At 36.9% G+C, this 20,977-nt stretch overlaps 1 protein-coding gene across 1 annotated transcript in view; it reads left to right on the top strand.

The window, feature by feature from the left end:
* EYS (eyes shut homolog) overlaps positions 1–20,977 on the top strand; it is a 718,119-nt gene that overhangs the window by 656,707 nt on the left and 40,435 nt on the right. Inside the window, exon 41 of the mRNA XM_065730862.1 lies at positions 19,150–19,322. Coding sequence (XP_065586934.1) covers positions 19,150–19,322 — 173 coding nt within the window. The remainder of the gene's footprint in view (positions 1–19,149; positions 19,323–20,977) is intronic.

Raw genomic sequence — 20,977 nt, 5'->3', positions numbered from 1 at the left:
CAGAGAAAGGCACACAGGATCTGCAAAAGCTGCCAAGCTCTTGAAAACTTGAGATTTTCTGCTTATATCATTGTCATCTCCATAGTATTTGAGCAACTGCATGCACAGATCAGTTGCCATGGTGTTCAAATATTATATTACCAGAACTGACTCTCTGTGCATTAAACACCTGTTTTAACAGGACCCAGTCCTCAGCAGCATCACAAGGCACTGCCTGAGTGATCATCAGCATATAATGTTAATTACCTTTCTTTAATGCTTCATTTCAGATTGTGGGCTTTTTTGTTTTTATTTGTTTCTTTTTAAATATGGGAAAAGGGAAAGAAAACTGATGCATTAAAAAAAAAATCTTTAACAATGCTAAGAGGCTATTACAAAAGGAATTAGCTGTTATGATGCATACCATCTCTCAGTTCTCTCAAAAGAAATAAAATGCATACGTTACTGGTCGTCTCCATGCAAACTCTATCGAAAAGTCAAAGTAAACAGGAGTGCATCGTTTCTATAAGCCAGTGCAACGACTTTAGTTTACTTTACAGTCTTTCATATCCATTTTAATTTCAGTTTTGAGAATCTGAAAACAGACTGGTTAAGCCAGTTGCTTCCAGCAGTATTTTTACTTTGAATTTCCACAGCTATGACTTGCGAGAGATGAACTCCAGTATTCTTTCAAGGGGTGAGCTTTTCTGCTTTGCCTTATTGAGTGTCAATCATAATTTGCACTTTTTTTTATAGAGCTTTCACCATCCTCTACATTCAGCATTTACAGTGCATTCAAACACGTACTTCTTTTTTTTTTTTTCCTTTAATGACTGACAAATATTCAAATAAATACTAACACGGAAACTTTTCCCACAGTGTTTTGTCCAGAATATCATCTTGTTTATTCTTAGCTTTTTCTGCTTTGGGTTTTGGTAAGTATTCCTGTCTGCTCTGACAGTGATGCTTGACTACAAGATGCTTGGCTACAAGGTATTCTCATGTTTGTTCCTTCTGATCAGTGTTACAACGCAGCAGTGGCTTAAAGTTAAAAGTTTCCAACTAGTATGGATTTTTATTGGTTGTTTGTAAGTAGAATTAAGTACAATTCTGCTGTTTAGTATAAGCTTTTTTATTTAATTAAGCTCTTAATAACTTACATTTATATTTCTTCAGGAAAAATGTTTATTCTAAAATGACTGCTGAAGACGGAAGATAAATACACACAGCAAAGCCAGACAGTTTGTGCATGAACTTCATTGCAGGCAGTACAGTTTTACAGAAATGTTCTCAGGGAATGTGCTAGGGACTCAGGCCAGCTTGTAGAGGATGTTCTGTCAGTCTGACTAGCACTAAAGCCATTTTCAGCATATTTATACAGTGGAAGTCATACACTGATTTCATGTAAGTATCGTTAGTAACTTTGCTTTAAGAAACATTAGGAATGCTGTAATATTGTTGGTTTTGCTTCTGGAATTTTGCACTTATGAGCTTTGCTTCAAATGCAAATTTTAAAATATTCCTAGCAATTTACTTAATTCAGAATAAAACAGGCTTTTTTTCCAAATGAAAATCTTTTTATCTAGAGAGACATTAATGCAGTGTTTCTTTCCAGCCAACACACTAACACTCTGAAACAAAGACCAAGGAGTAAATACTGCTATATGGAAGTAGAAATGTTAGTTGGTCTAGGATTAGTCTATGAGCAATCTAAACATAGAATCATAGAATCATAGAATGGCTAAGGTTGGAAAGGACCTTAAAAATCACTTAGTTCAAACCTGAACATAAGTTGTTGTAACAGATTTTGTTTTAAATCTATTAAGAACTTATGTGGAATACATTTCCACAGTTTTATGATTCTTTAACCCACTTAAAACAAGATAGTGTCCATTTTACAAATGAAGTACCAAGAAGCTCATGGATAGTTTGGCTTACCTAGTGGAAACAATTATTCAGATTCAAAGTCGAGCCTTGCCTCTAACTTGAATCCCTTTCATACCTAAAATTCAAGGGTGGCAGTCTTTTAACTCATGTTGGTTGGGGTAGCAGAGAGATCTCACCAGGTTGCTTTCTAAGTGGTATGTCAACTACTGCTGACTAAAGAATTCTCTTTAGTGAAAACATCTAAGAGATTTGCCCTGTGTCTGAGAAACTGTAGAAGAGCAGGGATCTTTCCTTTACCACAGTTCTCAGCATATTCAAGTCTAATGAATAAATGCAGCAGGATACTTGACAAACTGAACAGTAAACAGCCTTGTACCACCAGAAGAGATATCACAGTGGTCAGAGCAGGAGACATTCATACCTTCAGGACATTCATAACACTGAATGCATTGCTACTGACACTTAGAGACTAGGCAACAGAAAGTCTACTTTAGATTTTATCAACCTAGTCTGCCTTAGCCGTCCTGTTGGCTGATTTCTAGAAAAAAAAAAATGACATGATAGATGAGAGTGTAAATTTAAAAAAAAATCCAGGTGGATGTCATGTTTTCTTATCACCATCTTCAACCTTATTTAAACTCGTAATACTGTTTTGCTTTATATTCCAGGAATGGTCGATGGCCCTGTATAACCAGAATATGTTTCTATCCTTATCATCTCTGCACAACAGCTCTTTGAGATAAATTCCCTTAAACTGCCATGAGTGAAAACACATTTAGAAGCAGACTTAACATTATTTTGCTTCAGAGCATCTTAGAACATAATTATCAGCTTTCTAAACTAGGCTTTTTAAAATGGTTTAGAGCCAGCAGGATGTGACATAATAAACACGACATAATTTTCACTTCTTTTTCTGTAATTTAATTCATTTCTTCTAACTGTTCTGGATTAACCTGGCAGGCAGCTCAGCACCTCACAGCCATTTGTTCACTCCCCACTAGTGGGATGGGGGAGAGAATGGGAAAGAAAGTAAAGCTCATGAGTTGAAAAAAAGATGTTTTAAAAGACCATAAGAGGAATAAATAATTATAATAATGACAGAAGATACAAAACAAGTGATGCACAATGCAGTTTCTCACAACCTGTTGTCTGATGCCCAGCCAGTCCCTGAGCAGTGGTTGGCCCTTCCCCATGCAACTCTCCTCAGTTTTACAGTTTTTGGATGATGTTATATGATAAGGAATATCCCTTTGGACATTTCAAATCAACTGTGCTGGTGCTGTCCCCTCTCATTTCCTTCTACACACCCAGAGCCTTGCTGGCAGAGTACCAAAAGAAGCCAAAACATCTTTGGCTCTGTACAGCACTGCTCAGCAACAATTAAAACATCACAGTGTCATCAACTTCGTTTTCATCCTTAATCCAAAACACAGCATCCTTCCATTTTCTAGAAAGATTAACCTACCTGATACCAGGACAACTGTATTTTTAATAATTAATTTAGTTACTCACTTTTAAACATTCACACAAATTCAGACATAATAGGTGACCTCAAATTAAAAGGAGAAATTGCATCTGCATTATAACATATGCATGTGTCTTATTAGGCATAGACATGTCTCATACGTTGATATTACTTACCTGTTCTCCTTCATATTATAGAATTCATAATAAATATATATATCTTAATTCCACTTAGGGGTAGGAAGTAAGACACATAGTTCACTAAATGCAGTGGTTTTGCTCTTCTTCCCAAAGCCCATGGGGAGCAAGCCTTCCTTACAGTATTCTTGTATAGAATCCTGACCCTGCACAAGGTCCACTATAGCCTTTTGCTCTTTAGTTAATCTACTTCTATAGGTGGATCCTTAGCTATTCAAGACAGCTGGGAAGGTCTGTGTGAGAGTTCTTGTAATGCTAAGTGACCGAGTAATAAATAAATGACAGAAATCCAATATAAAAAAAATTTATACATACTAAGGAGTTAAACATATTTTAAAGGAGAGGATTTTAACTTTACCAATGGAAGGATCGGCTCTGAATGAGCTGCTCCCTCTCAGATGTTCTGGAACTGCATAGATTTTAATATGCTGTTAATTTTTATTATTTTTTTTTTAATACTCAGTAAAATACAAGCTCGATGCTCAGTGGTAATTAAGAAAGCAAAGAATAATCCTTAGGAAAGAAAAAAAAGAAAAAGGAAAAACACGATGGTGCACTAACATTAATTCTCAGGGTACCATTACCCTACATTGTTTTCTCATTTTATTCTCTCATCTTAGAAAGGAGAATTATAAATGAGAGAAAGTAAGGGGGAAAAAAAAAGCACAACAAAGATGACTGAAGAACTAGAATGTCTGCACTCAACAAACTAGTAGCCTCAGATTTTCCATTGCATAAGAGATGTTCAAAGACCATTATGAAAGAAGTCAACAACATCAGGAGAGACATCGTGAAAGCAAATAGACAATAACTGTTCATCTAGTGGAAAATTGTGCGCATCCCATTGAGCAAGGAGACAAATTCAAATCAAGCAGAGTTAGATACTTAGATAACTTCTCATGCATTAAGCTGTGGAACTGCCACACCATTAAGCTGTTCAAAGGAAGTATATGCATACAGAAAATCGCTAGACATTTTCATAGAGAAGAAAAAAATCTATTATGAACTGTAAAACACAGGATTTTCAACTCTGATTCAAGATTTCCTCAAGCCCAGGTCACAGTAAGATGAATGTCAATTAATGCTTACTTTATAGCGATCCATTTTTGTTAGATGCCAGCATAGTCCATTGTCTGAGACACGATACTGGCATACCTGTGTGTTTGTCTAACCTGGTGTATTTACATACCCGGATTAAAACTACTGAATGTTCTTCTCTGCAAGTTACTACATTTTGCTACTTCTCCTGCTTAAAACTCTTCAGATAATTACAAATTACTTTTAGATGCCATTGGCCATAGACACTGGTTACACACCTATCATCCAGTGTAGAACAACCAGTCCAGAACTCAGCCTATTTTGCCAATAGTGGAACCAACTTTCTGATTCTGAATGTTCTGAAATTCCCTAGCAGATACTGCCTCCTTCTCCAAGCCAGTATCTCAGAGTATCACAAGAGGCCCCACCAGAATCAGATATGCTGTGCTGCAGACCTTCCTCTTGGGTCTTGCCCTTTGATGGTTTTTGAACGACACATATTCTGTGAAGATCATCAATGTTAAGTGAGTATAAGAATTGATGATGACACATGTTCCCCATGTCAGATTACTCCCCTGACGGTGCTCAGCCTGCATGCCCTACAGTCCTTTCTGTCCCTGGATTTCAAGGACTCCACTAGTCCACCTGAAAATGCCTCTGCCAATTTAGCTGTGCTGCACAGCCCGTTTCTGTCAGCATCAGGGACATAACCACATGGTTTATGCTGACTGCATGGGGTGGGTTATCTGTATTTGCCATAACGGAGCCCTGAAAAAAAAAAAAAAAAGCCTACTGTGCCTTGTGTGCTGGTAGAGAAAGAATCAAAAATCAACAAGTCTGAAAGCCCTTAAGGATATGCAGGTTTTTTTACTGTCTATTTCTTGATTAAATGCATTGTAGCCTGCTTGTCATATAACCCCCAACGTGCTGGTGAACTCACTCTGACAAATGCTTGTTGTTATCAAAATGGGGAAGAACTACAGGAAGTTAATGTCCCTTGCAATGTCTAGATTTTCCAGTCTTTGGGCCACATTATTCTTCCTTCACTGGCACACCAAATACAAACTCCTCCAGAGTAAATGTGCTGCAGTTCTTGCTACAATAACTCACAGGCCCATTTGGAGTTTGTTACTTAACCCAGTGGAGGGGTATGATGCTGGCCAGCAAGTGAGCTCCCACCCTGTTGCTCTCTCATTGCCTCCATCAGGATAAGAAGGACTAAAGCTGAAAATCTCATGTGTTGAGATATGAGCAGCTTAATAAGTGAAGGTTAGGCACTGGGGTATAGAGAGAGGCTGAGAAAACCCTTCAGTTGTGTGTGCTGGCTGTTTTGTACTGCTTTGTTGTCAGCACCATAATGGCTGCTCAGGATAAAGCTAACTCCATCCCAGCCAGTACCAGTGTATCTAACTGGGAAAAAATGTAGAGAGCCTGATTGTCTGAGCTATTGTGAACTATGAAATGTCCTGTAGGTCACACCTAGGTAACGGAGCAATGTACAAATCATAAATAATGTCAACTTCATCCTATCTTGTGGCTTATTTAGGATTTAGAGAGAGTGTGCTCTTACTGTTTGTTTAACAGCATTTTGCTTCTTACTGGGGAATGAGAGACTGGGAACAAACAAAGAACATACTAACTTCAATCTAACACAAGGGACCTAGCTAGTCTCCAGCAAGTGCTAGCTCCTAAGAAAAAAAATACCAAAACTCATGCTTTTCAAATTTTGTACAAAATTCAGCACAGAAGAAAATTAAAAGGGAACAGGGAACCTGTTTTAGCTGGAGATTGGACTAAATAATCTCTAGAGGTCCTCTACAGCCCCTACAATTCTGTGGTTCTGTGAACTAGTACATTTTCTAATATGTCACAAAGCAGACATCTCATTGGTGTGAAATTAGAAGCATTACAAGTCTTGTGATAATAACAGGAGAGTAATTCTAAAATTCTAGCTTTTAAAATATCAGAATATCTAATGCAAAGCAATTCCTGGGGAAAAAAAGTCTTCTCACTCTTCTGTTTCACTGCCAGATGTGATGGAGCACAATATCTAGACTTTGTACTTTTCTCATCATTTCTCTTCATAGTAATACTTTTAAAATTCTTTACAGACATTGCCAGAGTAGCAAGATAAAGTAGCATTTGTCTCTGGACTGCTTTGGAGTGACATGTAGCCCAGTGCTGGTGCATCTTGGCCACAAGGCAGGGCTTGGAAGCAAAAAGCTCGAGAGCACATGCCTTGTAAGTTAAAAGGGGGTATGGCTTTGTCTGTCTATAGGAAGAAAGAATTCTGAGGTTCTTACATGAGTTAGGGAGGCACACACTCTGAAGTGCAAGTCACCAGTTCTTTTTTGTATCTCAGAAAATAAGAAGTGTACATGGCCTGATGGGCCCCAACTTTTGCGATGAGAACAATCCCATTCATAGTTGAGAGCACAGCTGTGGGTCTTCTGAGGCACTGTGAACACTGCTAATTTCTTCTGGGGCCGTGGGATGGATTTTTATTTTCTTCTCTTGTCATCAGGTTGGCTTCAGTAGTGTGGTCTGAGGCTTTCTCACAGTTTCTTTAGTGCATCTGGGAAATCTCTGCTGCTGAAATGTGACAGGTGGTAGCGATGTACTGCAGGTTGTGTTCTGCAGAGCTGTGCTGCCTGGCAGGCAGGAGCACTCAGTGACTGGCAGTACAAAGTACACAGTGAAATGATGATGAATGGAGGAGGTGGCTTTTTAATAGCTTGGGTAGTAAGAGGACAATGCCTTTTCTCCAGGATATTTAACCTTCATAAAACAGGACATAGCGCTATTTCAGGCAACTGCTTAAGAAGGAGGGAGGCACACTTCTGGCCGTGCTCTGGCAGGTGGTGCAAAGGAGTGATGTATGACTGATGAAAGACTCATGATCCTGTGTGGTTTGTGCTAAGAAATTTTTAGCTGAATTCTTAGTTCTAGTGCTCCTTGCATCTTGCTGTATCGCATAAACAGCACAACTTGGCTATGTATGCAAAAAGAAACACGATAAATAACAGAGTATCCAAGAAGCCCCACAAAAGCTGTCTTGCTTCTGCTGAAATTTTAGATTTCTGTAATGTTATGTAAAAGAGATTAGCGTGTGAGTTTGGAGCATAACCACACTAATTAAGAGAGAAATGTGACTCCTAGGCAAAATGAAAAAATTACCAAAATTGTAGTTGAAATTGTTTATATTGTAGGAGTATATTGTATATATTATTGTGAGGTTTTTTGTTTTTTGTTTTTTTTTAACTGTACCACTTTGTATAATGTCTCTTCAAGTGTTCCTTATAAATATTACTTGGAAAGCTTCAAATAATCTTTGTTTACTAAGTATCTCTATAATATCTCCTTCTTACTGCTTTTATTTGAGATATTTTTATTGTACCTGAGTTAGTGTTTAATAGAAACAGTGTAATTAATGCCATATATAAGCATTGTGCTATGTAAGTGTGCTTTTAGCAGTAAAAAATTCTATCCTCCTTAAAGCATCACAAGCCACATGGTATTCTCTGCACAAGTGATGCTGCCATAGCTACCACCTGTGGAGCTGAACAATTATAGCAGAAGAAAAGCTCACCATAGAAACACTGATGAATAACTCCATTCTTCCAGTACTGCAATTTCTGGTCTAGCATAAATCCAACTGCTGGAACATGGGACATACATAAAAGATACCTTGGCATAAACAGTATTTTGGTTTATTCTAGCAGACGTATAATTATATTACACACAGAAAATACATTTAAAGGTAACCAACCGAGTTACAGGAAATTCTGCCAGAAAAGATTTTAGGCACGGCAGAATCTTAAAGGACTGCAACCTTCTTACAACTGCAACACAGACTGCTCTTTTTCTGCTTTCTTTACAATCACAATGTAGATAAGTTATTTTGTGTTCGATTGCTTTAGCAGAAGCCACTGCCAGAAATCCTCTTCCCAGAAATACCATTGTGACCTGAATATTATTGCTGTGTGACAAATTAACAGCTCAGGAGTATTAACATATTTAAAAACAGCTCAGTCACAGATCTCTTGGCAACTTAAAAAAGAAATGGCAGTGTAAGTGCAGAAGGAAGTGAGATTGTATAGGAATTTGCTCATATAATATGCAAATTAACTATAATTGCTGGCTATATATTTTAAATAATCCAGTGGATAAATGATTAATAAGTGCTTATAGCCGGCCATGTTTTGTATCAGTTGCAGGTAAAGAACATTTAAAGTCTTTTTTTCATATGTGACTAAAATCTAGTTGTCCTAAGAAATTGCAGTGTTATGATTATGTTATACCTTATGATTATGAATCAAGGTGAAACATTTTAAGTGATATTAATAATAAAAATCAAATTTAAAAAAAATCACAGTGGAAACAAATGAAAGACTTTATTCATTGACAATATATTGCTTGCTTCTTTTCTACCCAGGGATGCACCTCAGTTTATTACACAGATAGTATATCACAGAGATTACAATTCTGTCATAGCTGTGCCTCAGAATGAATTCCAACCTTCCCAAAGCCTATTCTTTATATCCAACACACAGAAAAATTGTTTACTGGCTGTGCATCCAAATACAATGTTTTTTTGTTTTGAATTTGGAGGGATTTGATTTGTAGCAGATCCTGATATGTAACAACATATTTTTGTGTATTAACCTCTCAAGCCCTTGAGTGAAAAACAAAGCTCTTTTTTATTTTGGAGGAACAGAATGTGCATCAAAAAATTCAGCTGTTTTACAAGCTTGTGTAGTTGCTAAGTGGTTCCATGGATGTCTTTGCCTGCTTTAAAGCTTCTGCCACTGTGTTAAAGATTATGATTCTCATGAAACCAGTCATCTGGTACAGACATAAATGAAACATTCACACAGTGTTCTGAAGCTTCAACAAGTTTAAAACTATTATGTTGGAAATTAAGTCACAGGTGGGAGCATCAGGAGAACCGTATTCTTTGATGTAAGAGCTCTTCAATTGTGGGAGGACCTCAGTTCTAGAGCCTCCCAATCCTGACCCTCTTCCAAAGGCTTTACAAAGCACATCAGAAAATAGAATCATTTAATAGAGAATTTTTTTCTTGTTTGGCAAATAATTGTATGATTTATTTGGCTAGCATAGTGTTGTGTATTTTTATCTGCAGTCTATCTCATGATTCTACTGTAATATTTGTTTCAGGTCTCATATAACTTTTAGACTCTGGGCCATGTTCTGATTTAGTCTTTCGGTACAAGAATGCCTCAGATGCTTTCTGGGAGCATTTTTCACCTTCTCTTCAGAAGTGTAGAACTTCATAACTAGCAGTGTGGAAAGATATTTTGCTCTGAAACAGTAATAATCAGTAGGGATTGTCCCCTGCCTCTGATCAGAGAAATAACAAAAATAGAGCTGAGGTTCTAGTTGGTACCCCTTGATAGCCCTTGCTTTTTGTCAGTAAATTATGAATATTGAAACATAAGAACTCCAGAAGTAGGAAAGGCATTCCAAAACTATATTTCTGTTCATAATTATAACAGTTTTTATTACAGTCTACATCCAAAACTGTGACTTTTCAAGAGCAGCACAGATTTCAGTGGAGCTGTTCTGATTTAGTCAACTGATCCAGGAAGTCTAAGAAAACTCCAAGCATCTACTGCCATTAGCAAGTTGTTGCGTGCCCAGAGGCAGGGTGTTTAACTTCTCTCCCCAGGCTGTTAGCTGAACTGTTGGGAAAGTAGGTCCTGTTCACTAGCTCTATATGTTTCACTGAGAGGAGCATTGATATCAAAGGAAGAAACATCTTAATATTGCAGCTGATTTGGATTTGGTACCTATGCTTTTTATAAATTGACTGAAGAATCTAAATAGAAAAGGTTAAAAAGTATTCTTTCTGCTGGCTGTATTACCTCTCTGTTTTAACTTTTTCACGCATTTTTTCCTTCTTTCCTTAGGCAGTCTCACTGCCATTATGTGGTAACTTTGAAATAACCACGAGGCATCACAGTTCCTTCTGTGCTCATTGCTATGGATATACACAGGGCACGTCTATAAAGCAAAACAGAGCATGACTGCAGAAAAGGCACAACAAAGATAGTTTATGTGCAGATAGAATGAGTAATAATATCCATACATGATAGGAAACTGAGAGCATCCCCTTTCTCTGAAATATTAGCAGTTAGGATGAAAGCAGTCAGCTGTGCTTTCACTACAGCTGGTATCTGTGCTAATTAGATTAAAGTTTGTCTGCATTAGTGGAGCCTGCAATGTCATCCAACCATGATAATTTTCAAGAATGGAACAACCCTAATGGTTGCAGTTCTTGAACATTTGAAAAATGCCAACACTCTGTTTTAAAGCATTTGATTTCACAGGTTTTATGGCACCTTATACCCTTCGTAATTCATAGCCATCATCAGGAATGTGTGAAATTCAGAGCTGAGGCAGCAATCAAAGTGAAAGGTCAACCTACATGACAGAACAACTCGAGCTATTGGTAAAAACTATATTGTAAAAAAAAAAATGAAAGCTCACCGTGACTGCTAACTTCTGACTTGAATCAGTGCTGTCAATACTACTGGTACTCAGCCCTTCTCCTGCACTTCTTATGCTCAACTACTTGTAGAAGCTTAGGCAATTAAACTCTGTAAGAGGCTTGTGCAGCCTACTGTTTGTTCTCTCTAATTTTCAGTGGGATAAAAATGTGGTAGACAAGTGAAGATTTGGTCCCTCAAATGTGCTTATGTTCCTAACTGGATTCTGTTTTCAGTTCTTGTGACCTACCTTTGATATCATTTAAAGAGATAGCTTAATCTGAATTATTGTGGATATTCAGATAGAGCACAGACAGAGGGAAACTATGAAGTTTTCCTTAACTCCATACAGTTCAGTTAATGTATAAAAATAAATCCTGTGCTGCAGGGACTTTCTGCCACTTCTGAGAGCTGATGGCATTCCGAGGAAAGGACACACAAGGAAACAGTGCTGTGCCTTCCTTCTCTCTTACTATTGATGATAGAGGAAGACACTTGGAGTAGTGCAAGGCATTAAGTGAATCTCAAGCAAGGGAGGAAGAAAGAGACAAACAGAGGCTGTACATCCAAAAGCTGTGTGAGATATTTTGTTTTGGAAGTCAGAAAAATATTATTTTGTTGTTTTGGAAAGCTTTTGCATGCAGCATAAGTGTATAACACTTAACTGAGGCCAACTTTACCATTCTTAGAGGTCTGGGGTGCTTTGTGGTGGTGTTTGTTTGTTTGTTTGTTTTTCTGGACTTTGGGAAAGATCTGTGGGTTGCTTTTACAGCAGCCTACACTCCGTGCTTAAAATGTAATTAGATGTATCATAGTATCCTAGAATCAGAATCCTTAGAGCTGGAAGGGACCTTTAAAGGTTATCTAGTCCAACTCTCCCACAATGAACAGGGGCATGCACAGCAGATCAGGTTTCCCAGGGCCAGACTCACTTTGAAAGTCTCCAGGAGCAGGGCATCAGTCTCTGGGCAGCCTGTTCCAGTGACTCACCACCCTCACTTTTGAAAGACTTTTTCCTTATATCCAACCTAAATCTACCCTCTTTAAGCTTGAAGCTATTTTCCCTTCTTCTATAACCACAGACTCTACTAAGGAGTCTGTCCCCTTATTTCCTGTAGCTCCCTTTTAGATATTGAATGTATCTCCAGTTATGAAAAAGTATTGTCAAGTTGAGATAAGAATTAACTCTAGACTTTATTTCCCACTATCTGTGAGATTTCTGAAAATCAGTGATCTAAAAACACAACTTCTCATTTCAGTTTCTTCTGAGTTATAAATCTCATGTGATTGGTGATGAATTATCAGTACTTTTAAGCCGTTACTGCCATCTGAAGGCTTCACAAAGCTCTTCGGGTACTTAGCAGTGGCCTTATTTCAGTTTTCTAGGTGTTAACTATATCAAGCTAAAGCTCTTCTCAGTCAAAGAAGGAATCCTTTCCATAGGCAAATGACTATCTCAAGTTAAAATTCAGTCAGTTATTTCAAAAAATAGGTTAATGTACAGGTAATGTACTTCTGTTGCTATTGATTTGGTCAATGAAGCATTTCATATACATTAATTACACCATGAACAAGAAAAAAATATATTGTTTAATGTATGTGATGTACATAAAATGCTTTTAACTTATTGTTTAAGCATAATGAGAAAACAGAAGGAACAAGAGGCTACTTTTCACTAGCCACTGTGCAAATTCAGAATATTTGTCCACAAGTGCTTACTGCTTTGAGGTGTGGTTCAAAACCTGGCCTACCCTTTCCTACCAGCTCCTGGCTTTCAGCCCTATTCATAGACCAGGCCTGTGTGAATGTAATGATGATGAACTACTTACAATTAAAAATGTTTTTAAATAAAAATGCAAAGGGTAATGAGTGCTACAAAGATAAGAAAATTCTGTGTGACTGATCATTAAAGCTTCAAACCGGAGGAAGAACTGGGGACACCACAATGAAGAGATGGATATGAAACCTTCTTTCCTTTAGCTGACCACAGAATGTTTTGGGTAGTGTTTGTGTAAACAAAAAAAAATCTCTTTCAGAAACAGAAAATACTGTTGGGAAGAAACTGAGAAAGAAAGTGTAACGAAAACTGGGTTTACATAAACTATTCGTTTCACAGTATACTGTTTCTAGATTTAGATTATACCCATTTCAAAACTATTACACTGTAAATTTAAAGTAAATGTTATTATTTTAAAACAATTCACAGTTTCCTTCTTCAATTTTGTTATCATCTATCTCTTCAAGATCTGTGTAGCAAGCTACTGTTGCTGTATAAGGAGACAAATCTCTGAAATGACTAAATTACAGAGTTTGACAGCATATAAATTCATCTAACATTTCAGTAATGAATGCTTCTGTGCTAAAAAATTGTTTTAAAATTCTAACAAGAATGAGTGATAGTATACAAAGCTTCTTTAAGGAAAACAGAGCAAGAAGCAATATGCTACACACAAACGATCAGCATTACTGTTCTGGATACAGCACTGATGAATCTGCGTGCAAGGAGTAAATATATTGAAGCAAAACTGTTTGGGGATCCAGGGACTGCTGGGAGCAGTTGCAAACTTGCTGTCATAGAAGAATTATGAGATCTGCCAAGGACAAATAGGAGTTAGGCAGCATGTGCTTTCATGAGTTAGAGATCTGGCTCCCACTTTATGTTGATGAAAATGTTTACATGCTCACCTGGTCATGTTTCACAAAGTGCTAATTTCTTATTATCAATTTAATCGTCCTTTCAGCACTTTTTAAATTTTTCATTACACTTCATAAATACGTTGTAACAAATAATAACATCCATATAGTATTCTTCTCATGCGACCCAAAGACAGTGAAGAACTGAGAAATCCCAGGAAAAATGGAGAAGGGTAATTACAGCCTCAGAGCCCTTGTGGTGGACTCAGCCTGACAGATCCCTATTCCGATTCTGAGATGTGGCCAGGGAATGCATTGCTGGCACATTATGTCACATTATGTGACATATCAATTGTTGTCACATTATGGGGCCTCCTACGCATTCAGCAGATTAATGGATGCATATCTTTCACACGATGGAGCTAAAGACGTTTTATGCAAGAATACATAAGAGGTCATGAAAAGTCGGATAGTAGTGTTAGCTATTTGAATGAGTACATATTTTTAAATAAGTTCAAACAGGCCTAGATTTCTGAAAATAGTGACATCTTCACAGCTCCCAAATAGATACTCTGCCAAGAAGTAAAAGTTCCTCCTCCTTCACCATTTCCATGACACAAATGCAGTCCTTCCCAAGTGATAACCAACCTAAACACCATTTCAGTGAACTTTCTAAGGTTTAGATAACATTTCAGGAGTAGATTCTTGTTGAGGCAAACTCATGTATGCTTAGAAATGATAAGACTGAACAGCTGCTTATTGTTGTTTGACTGGGATGGATTAAGCATCTGTTTAATTGAATTTCTTAATTGGGTCCTATACATTTGTTTTTTGTTTGAGCTAAACTGTTTTGTATGCAAATAGCTCTCGTATATTTGCAGCAGGCAAAGAAGTTGCTGAAACTGTTTTCTTTCTCCTTTTCTCCTTCTTGAAGTGGAACTGGAGTCTTCCAGCTCTAATGCTTTTCACCTGGATCAAAGAACTTGGATGTATAGGGTAAACGTGGGCTCTGTGCTAAAATCAGGCACTGTTTATTCCATGCTTGAACCAGCATAACAGTGAATGTAGGCCTGCCTCAAACAAAATTCAAAGCAAAAGCTTTTTTCATGAGTGCACCCAAGCAATCTGGAAGTATTTTCCCTAGGAGTTTTCAAAAGCAATTTAGTTCACAAGTGATTTAAGCTTGGTTTAAAGAGAGCTTGTCAGTAGTTGTTTATATAAAGAGAAGCAGTTTAGAAAGTGCTTTCAGTGAAAGGAAAGGAAATTTAAAGTGAATCACCAGAGCTTGCAGAATAATAATTCCTGATAGGGGAAAAAAGATTCAAAACAGTAAAGCTAACAAAAGCACTCAGATCTAGAGAAGATACCATAATTGAAGCAACCTGAGTGAGAGTCCTAAAGCAGCAGGAAAGCTGAATTGATTTTTTTTGAGCTTTATAATATCAGGAAAGATTGACAGATATATTATGTACAAGAAAATCACCTGCTGTGCACAAGGAAGGAATGCCTCTTCTATGTATTGTCCTTTGATATTTTTAATATTATTGATGAGTTATGGATATGCTTCTGGCTACAATGTGTTTCTGTGGATTTGACTCCTACACAAAGCTCTTAGATGAAAATCTAATCACTTTTACATTATCCTGGCACTTTCTAGGGAGAGATTTAACAACTCTTTATGTGAAATGTGATTCAAAAATTAAACTGGTAAAATATGATGCTCCTTTAAGTTGCCATTATTTTTTTAAATGACACTGATAATACATAATGGTAATAACTTTAAAATAAATGGAACCACATCTACTATTTATTTACTGAAGTGGTTTGGGAAGCTCTCTCTTCCCTCTAATTTCTGTATCTTTGTCTCAGGTAGCAGTAAAAAGAACTTGTGTTGTTAAGAACTGAACCCACTGCAACAAATGTTTTTTGAAATTCTCACCATAATACTGTCATGATTAAAGAGTTTTGAGTGCATTTCCTTCCAGGAATCCCTCTCACATACAGCTCCACAGATGTCACGTATGGTGCTTTTAGAGGGGGTCACAGGACAGTTGAGGCCTCTGTGAGTAGAAGTATTCCCATTTTACAGATAGAAAATACACAGGCCTGTAGGAGATTATAGAAGATTGTTCTGTACTTTGGAGTACCTCAGCACTGTATCACTATAATACAGGTAATGTCTGTGATACCTTGTACAAAGGCAGTGTAATATTGTTTTCAAAGAGATTTCAAGTCAAAACTGTGTTAAATACTGCTGTGACTGCATTATCACAGGCTGTATATTGTTACAATTCTGTTTCCTCTGAATTGTGCAACGTTTAAAAAAGCTATCAAAACCTGTGTTGTCATCCCAAAGGTGTCACTCTGATACAAAACTTTAGTTTTATTAAATCAGAGCACTGATATAAAGTAATGACCAAAGGGGAAGAAGTTACCTTATTGAATTACGGGTATCATGTCACACCATTCAAGTGTTGCTTGATTTTCTTTCTGAGCTAAGGTCTAGTCCAAAAATCAAAGGAATATTTTCACAGGGGAAATGGTAATGAAAAGTGTATGTGTTACCATTTCAAAAGAGGACTGTGAAAAGATGGAAGAACAGTTCGTCCTTGCTGCACTTGTTTGTTCATATCCCTTAAGACTGGTGACAGGAGGTGATTGTGCCCTAGGAGTATTGTACTTGTCTCTTCCACTCCACTTCTGCTGTATTTCTGTCTCTGCTCCCTTTTTCTCTTATTGTTTTTGACATTCTTGCTTCAAATGATTGTGGATGGTTGACTTTTTTTTTGCTTTATCTACTTCAGGACTTTGCCAGTACCCCAGTTTAAAATCTGTGACTTCTTTTATGTATACTACACAACATGGCAGCTTTGTTTTTCGTTTTGATGGCTTATAAATCTGCATCTGTATTAACAGATAATGCAGCTCAGTAGGAGTAGATTTACAGGACTCAGCATCCCTACTGCTCGCAGTTTCAAGCATCTTTAACTCACACTGGATCTGGTCTCACCCCACGAAATAGATGCCCGTTAGCAGCTGCAGTACCTGAGGTGTGAGACAGTCTTCTGGTTTAGGTTCATCTGAAATTGAGTTCATACACTCTTGAGACCACTCTGTAATGTGAACCAGGGCATGTCAAATGGGCATGACAAGGAGATTTGCTTCAGAATTACGCTCTGCTTCTGAACTAAAACACTAATATAGACATGCAACACATTTCAACAAAACATTGTTTCCAATTTCGTAGCCTTAAAATTCTGTTTTTTTCCATGTTTTTTTATGACAAGCAATATGCATGTTCTATAGCCCATATCTGTAATTATCAAAATATTTTCTCTCTGAGTCATTCACAGTATACAATGTGCACAAAAGATACAACTATTCAGATTTGCTGTCCCTTTTCATTCGTTTCATGCATTTATGAAAATTAGCAGGATGCCATGAAATTGTTAAACTCACTTGGGAGGAGAGAAAGTCCCTCATCATTCAAGCATTTTTGTGCTCCTTCCAGCTGAAATTGACTCCGTAGAATATAGGAGACCTTATCCTTTTCAATACCAAGTACAGCAACAGACTGCTTTGAGGGAGGATAATAAATCATTTGGGACTTCATATTTCAGTATACAAACCCCATGAATTGGTTGTAATATATTTTGCACGTGATTAACTATTATATTTTCAAGCTCTTGTGTTAGTTTGGAGAACTTTTTAAAAACTGTTTTCTTTGCCTCATTGGAACTCACCCTTCTTTGTTATTAGGGCATTATGATAACAAAAGTAAAATGTTAGGACAGTTCTTGTTTTTGTAATAATAAATTTGTCACTATATTTTATGATTCATGTTATTTTAATCTTCTGTAGAGCATGAAAAGTAAGACCACAAAAGAAATGGACAATATTGATATATGGAGTTCAATAGAACAATTGATGAAAATGGTTTATTTGAAGTCTATCTTGGTAGTCAGCAACAATGATCTTTCTTCTCCTCTGTGAAACAAACTGATGCATTTAATAACTAATTTTAGAGATCATCACTGTCAGTTGTGGATTTCCAGGAAGAATGCAGTGTATTCTTGCTTTTTTAATTACCTGAACTGTGTAATGTTGACACTGAAACAGCAGAAAGCAGGCTTTTCATTGCTGCACAAACTAAGACGACCCAGTATCTCATTTACATTCCTGTCCTGGCATCTGCAGCTGATCTATAAATAGAATAGGCTACACACAGAAATTTATTATTGCAGCTGATAGCAATTTTCTTTTCCAAAGGTGTCTGGAGGCATTATTCATGAGATTCATTCTGGTAGACTTTCCAGCTGAGATTCTCTCTTCCCAGAACTGTGGGTGGTCAGTTTAGAAATATACCAATCAACTGCTATGTGCAGGCTGTCAGAAGGCTTACTTATTTCCTTCTTTAAAAAAAATGCAGCAGTTCTGTCTGCTCCAGATTATTTTCTTCAACCTGATTGCATGTATATTGTAAGTCATGGACACATTTTTTAAAAACCACTTTTATTTGACATTTCATCACTGAAGTTCCTAATGATTATGCTATTATCAGGAAAAACATAATGGCTGTGGTTTAACATAGCTTACATCATTTCTTTTGCATTCATACCCACAGGCACATGTGACCTTATCAAGTATAAAGCAGACATGTTTCTGCTCAGTACTGAGGATGTGTAGTAATCATATAAACTGACCTATCTGGCTGTCCTCTGATTTCAGTCATAAAACAAGAGGGAAATAAAATAAAGCCTTTAATGAAATTATGTTTAACAAGTGATATATATGAATACTTTACACTCCTGCTTTTCCTGTATGATTTTTTGAATCGGACCATATTTGCCATTCACCTGCCTTTGGTACAGTAAAAAGTTAATTACTGAAAACAGAATATGCACATTCAATTCTATGATTCTTACTCCTTGGGACTGATTAAAGTTTATTTTCTTCCTGGTCTATTCTAATACTTTTTCCATAGTTAAGAGCATAGGATATACAAAAGCAAATGTATTACCTGTTCACTCTTGTATATATAATTCCAATATAATCACTCAGTATGTATTCATATTTCAGCTTTCCTTTACATCCTATTGTACTTTCAAGAACTGTAGGTAATACTTGAATGTACAAATGCTGCTTCTATTTGCAAAGTAAACTGATACCTTTACATTTTTTGTTCTTTCTTCCTTTCCTTTTTGTGAGACATGAAACATAAAATTAAACAAAAAATAATCTGTCAACTGAAGTGTCCCAGAAAGCAGTCTGGCATCTCTAGTGCCATGTATGCAAACAAATAAGGAAATAAAAGTTAGGAGAGTAAAATCAAAGAAATAATTGCAAGCACAAGTCAAACATCACTGATTTCTGTGAGAATAAAACCCATCCTTTTTTGATACTTATACGTTTTGCTTTGTTTTGTTTTTAACTTTGCCAGTGATGTAGAAAATTGGTTTTGTGAATGCCCTAAACTCTACTCTGGAAGACTCTGCCAGTTCATGACTTGTGATGAAAGTCCTTGTGGAAATGGTGCTACATGTTTTCCAAAGTCCAGACAAGATGCTGTTTGTCTTTGTCCATATGGAAGATCTGGCATCCTCTGCAATGAAGGTGAGAACCATAGGCTGTAGTCCGCATTGGTTGTAGTTTCTGTCATTTGTAGACGTTATGACAAGAAACAAGTCACAGAACCACAGAATTGAAGGGACCTCAAGAGAAGGGATCATCAAGTCCACAGGTACCATACACTGGGTCACACAGGTAGCCATGCAGACAGGCCTTGAATATCTCCATAGAAGGAGATTCCACAACCACTCTGGGCAAACTGTTCCAGTGCTCTCAAAGTCACATGCTTTGGAGGCAAAACACTGTAAGTGACCACCTCCCCACCTTTGCTATTGCCTGTAAACACAGAGCAGCCCAAAGCACAGTCCCAAGCAAAGAATATCTGAACTGAGCACCCTCCCTTCATATTGTTTCATAAGGCATCGTCTTGAGAGACAGAGAGATCAAAGAAGCCAAGAATAGACAAGCCAGGAAATACCAGGTAGTGTCTGATGTTACCTTAAGAGAAGCTGACAAAGATATTTGAGTGAAGTGCTCTTTTGGACAAAACATTTTCTCCTGTAGTTTGATTTTTGCTGTACTTAGGGAATCATGACATTTTTTACATAAATGAAGTGTATAAAAAGTACTTTCTGGATTGTAAAAATGCTACCAGATGCTAAAATTTGATTAATTCTTTGGGTCAAAAAGAAAAACAAATTAAACACAATCAAGTGCTTGCTATGAATCAGGAGACGAGATGAAAGGAAATTATTAAAGATAAGCAAATAGGTCATTCTGACTATTATCAAATGAAGGTGTTTTATTTCTAAAGCATTTATTATGATGATTGTTACAAGTCAGAGTTTCTTATGTATAAACATCCAAGGTGTTCTTTTCCCCTGACACTGAATGAAACAACAAGTAATGGCAGAAAAATCTGCATATAGAAAGTGATAACTGCTTCTGAGCTGATTCAGCAGTACATTTGAATTTCCTTTCAAAATTAATACTTTTATGTAAAATAATGTTCAGGTCAGATCAAAGGACAACTCTGTCTTTTAGTTTTTATCATAAACATTTACCTCATTTAAAATTTATATTAGAAAAAATTTCCAGTAATAAATTCCTAATAAATAAACATACTTACATTGTCATGAAACTGCCTATTAAAACTTTAAAACCCTCTTTCTTTGCTGACAGCAAGTTCAGAGCCCACCATCCTGTATGTCAGACTAGGAATGTTTCTGCCATCTACCTCAATTTACATCTGTCTACACTGAGTATCATCTAGTGCTTTTTCCCCATAGTCCTTCAGCAAGGCTGTTCCACAGCTCTTTGTAGTCAGATGTCTCTAGTCTAAATTGAGAGAAAGTACACAGATTCACGAGGTTAGTTGGACTACAAACCTGAAGGATGTGAAAGCATAGAATGGATGAATTTTTATGAAGTGGAAAGGAAAAACTCTGGATCATTACTGTAAGAAAGAAAAAATGGGGGATAAAAAACAAGCCAGTAGAAGAGAGTGTGTATCTACCAGGGTCAGTAAGACCATAATGTAACAAATTATTGAAATATGGCAAAATCTTCTATTGAACTTATATCTTAAGAGTTTAGTAGTGTGCACAGATAGAAATCTTGTTAAGGTAAATGTTACTCTGACGGCTTAAAAGAGCTGCAAAAGATATTTCTATCATATAAACTAAAACTGAACAAAGAGG

This window comes from Cyrtonyx montezumae, unplaced genomic scaffold (assembly GCF_038088225.1).
Source record: "Cyrtonyx montezumae isolate F1298 unplaced genomic scaffold, pur_monq_1.0 scaffold_13, whole genome shotgun sequence".
NCBI lineage: Eukaryota > Metazoa > Chordata > Aves > Galliformes > Odontophoridae > Cyrtonyx > Cyrtonyx montezumae.
This window is presented reverse-complemented; position numbering and strand designations above follow the sequence as displayed.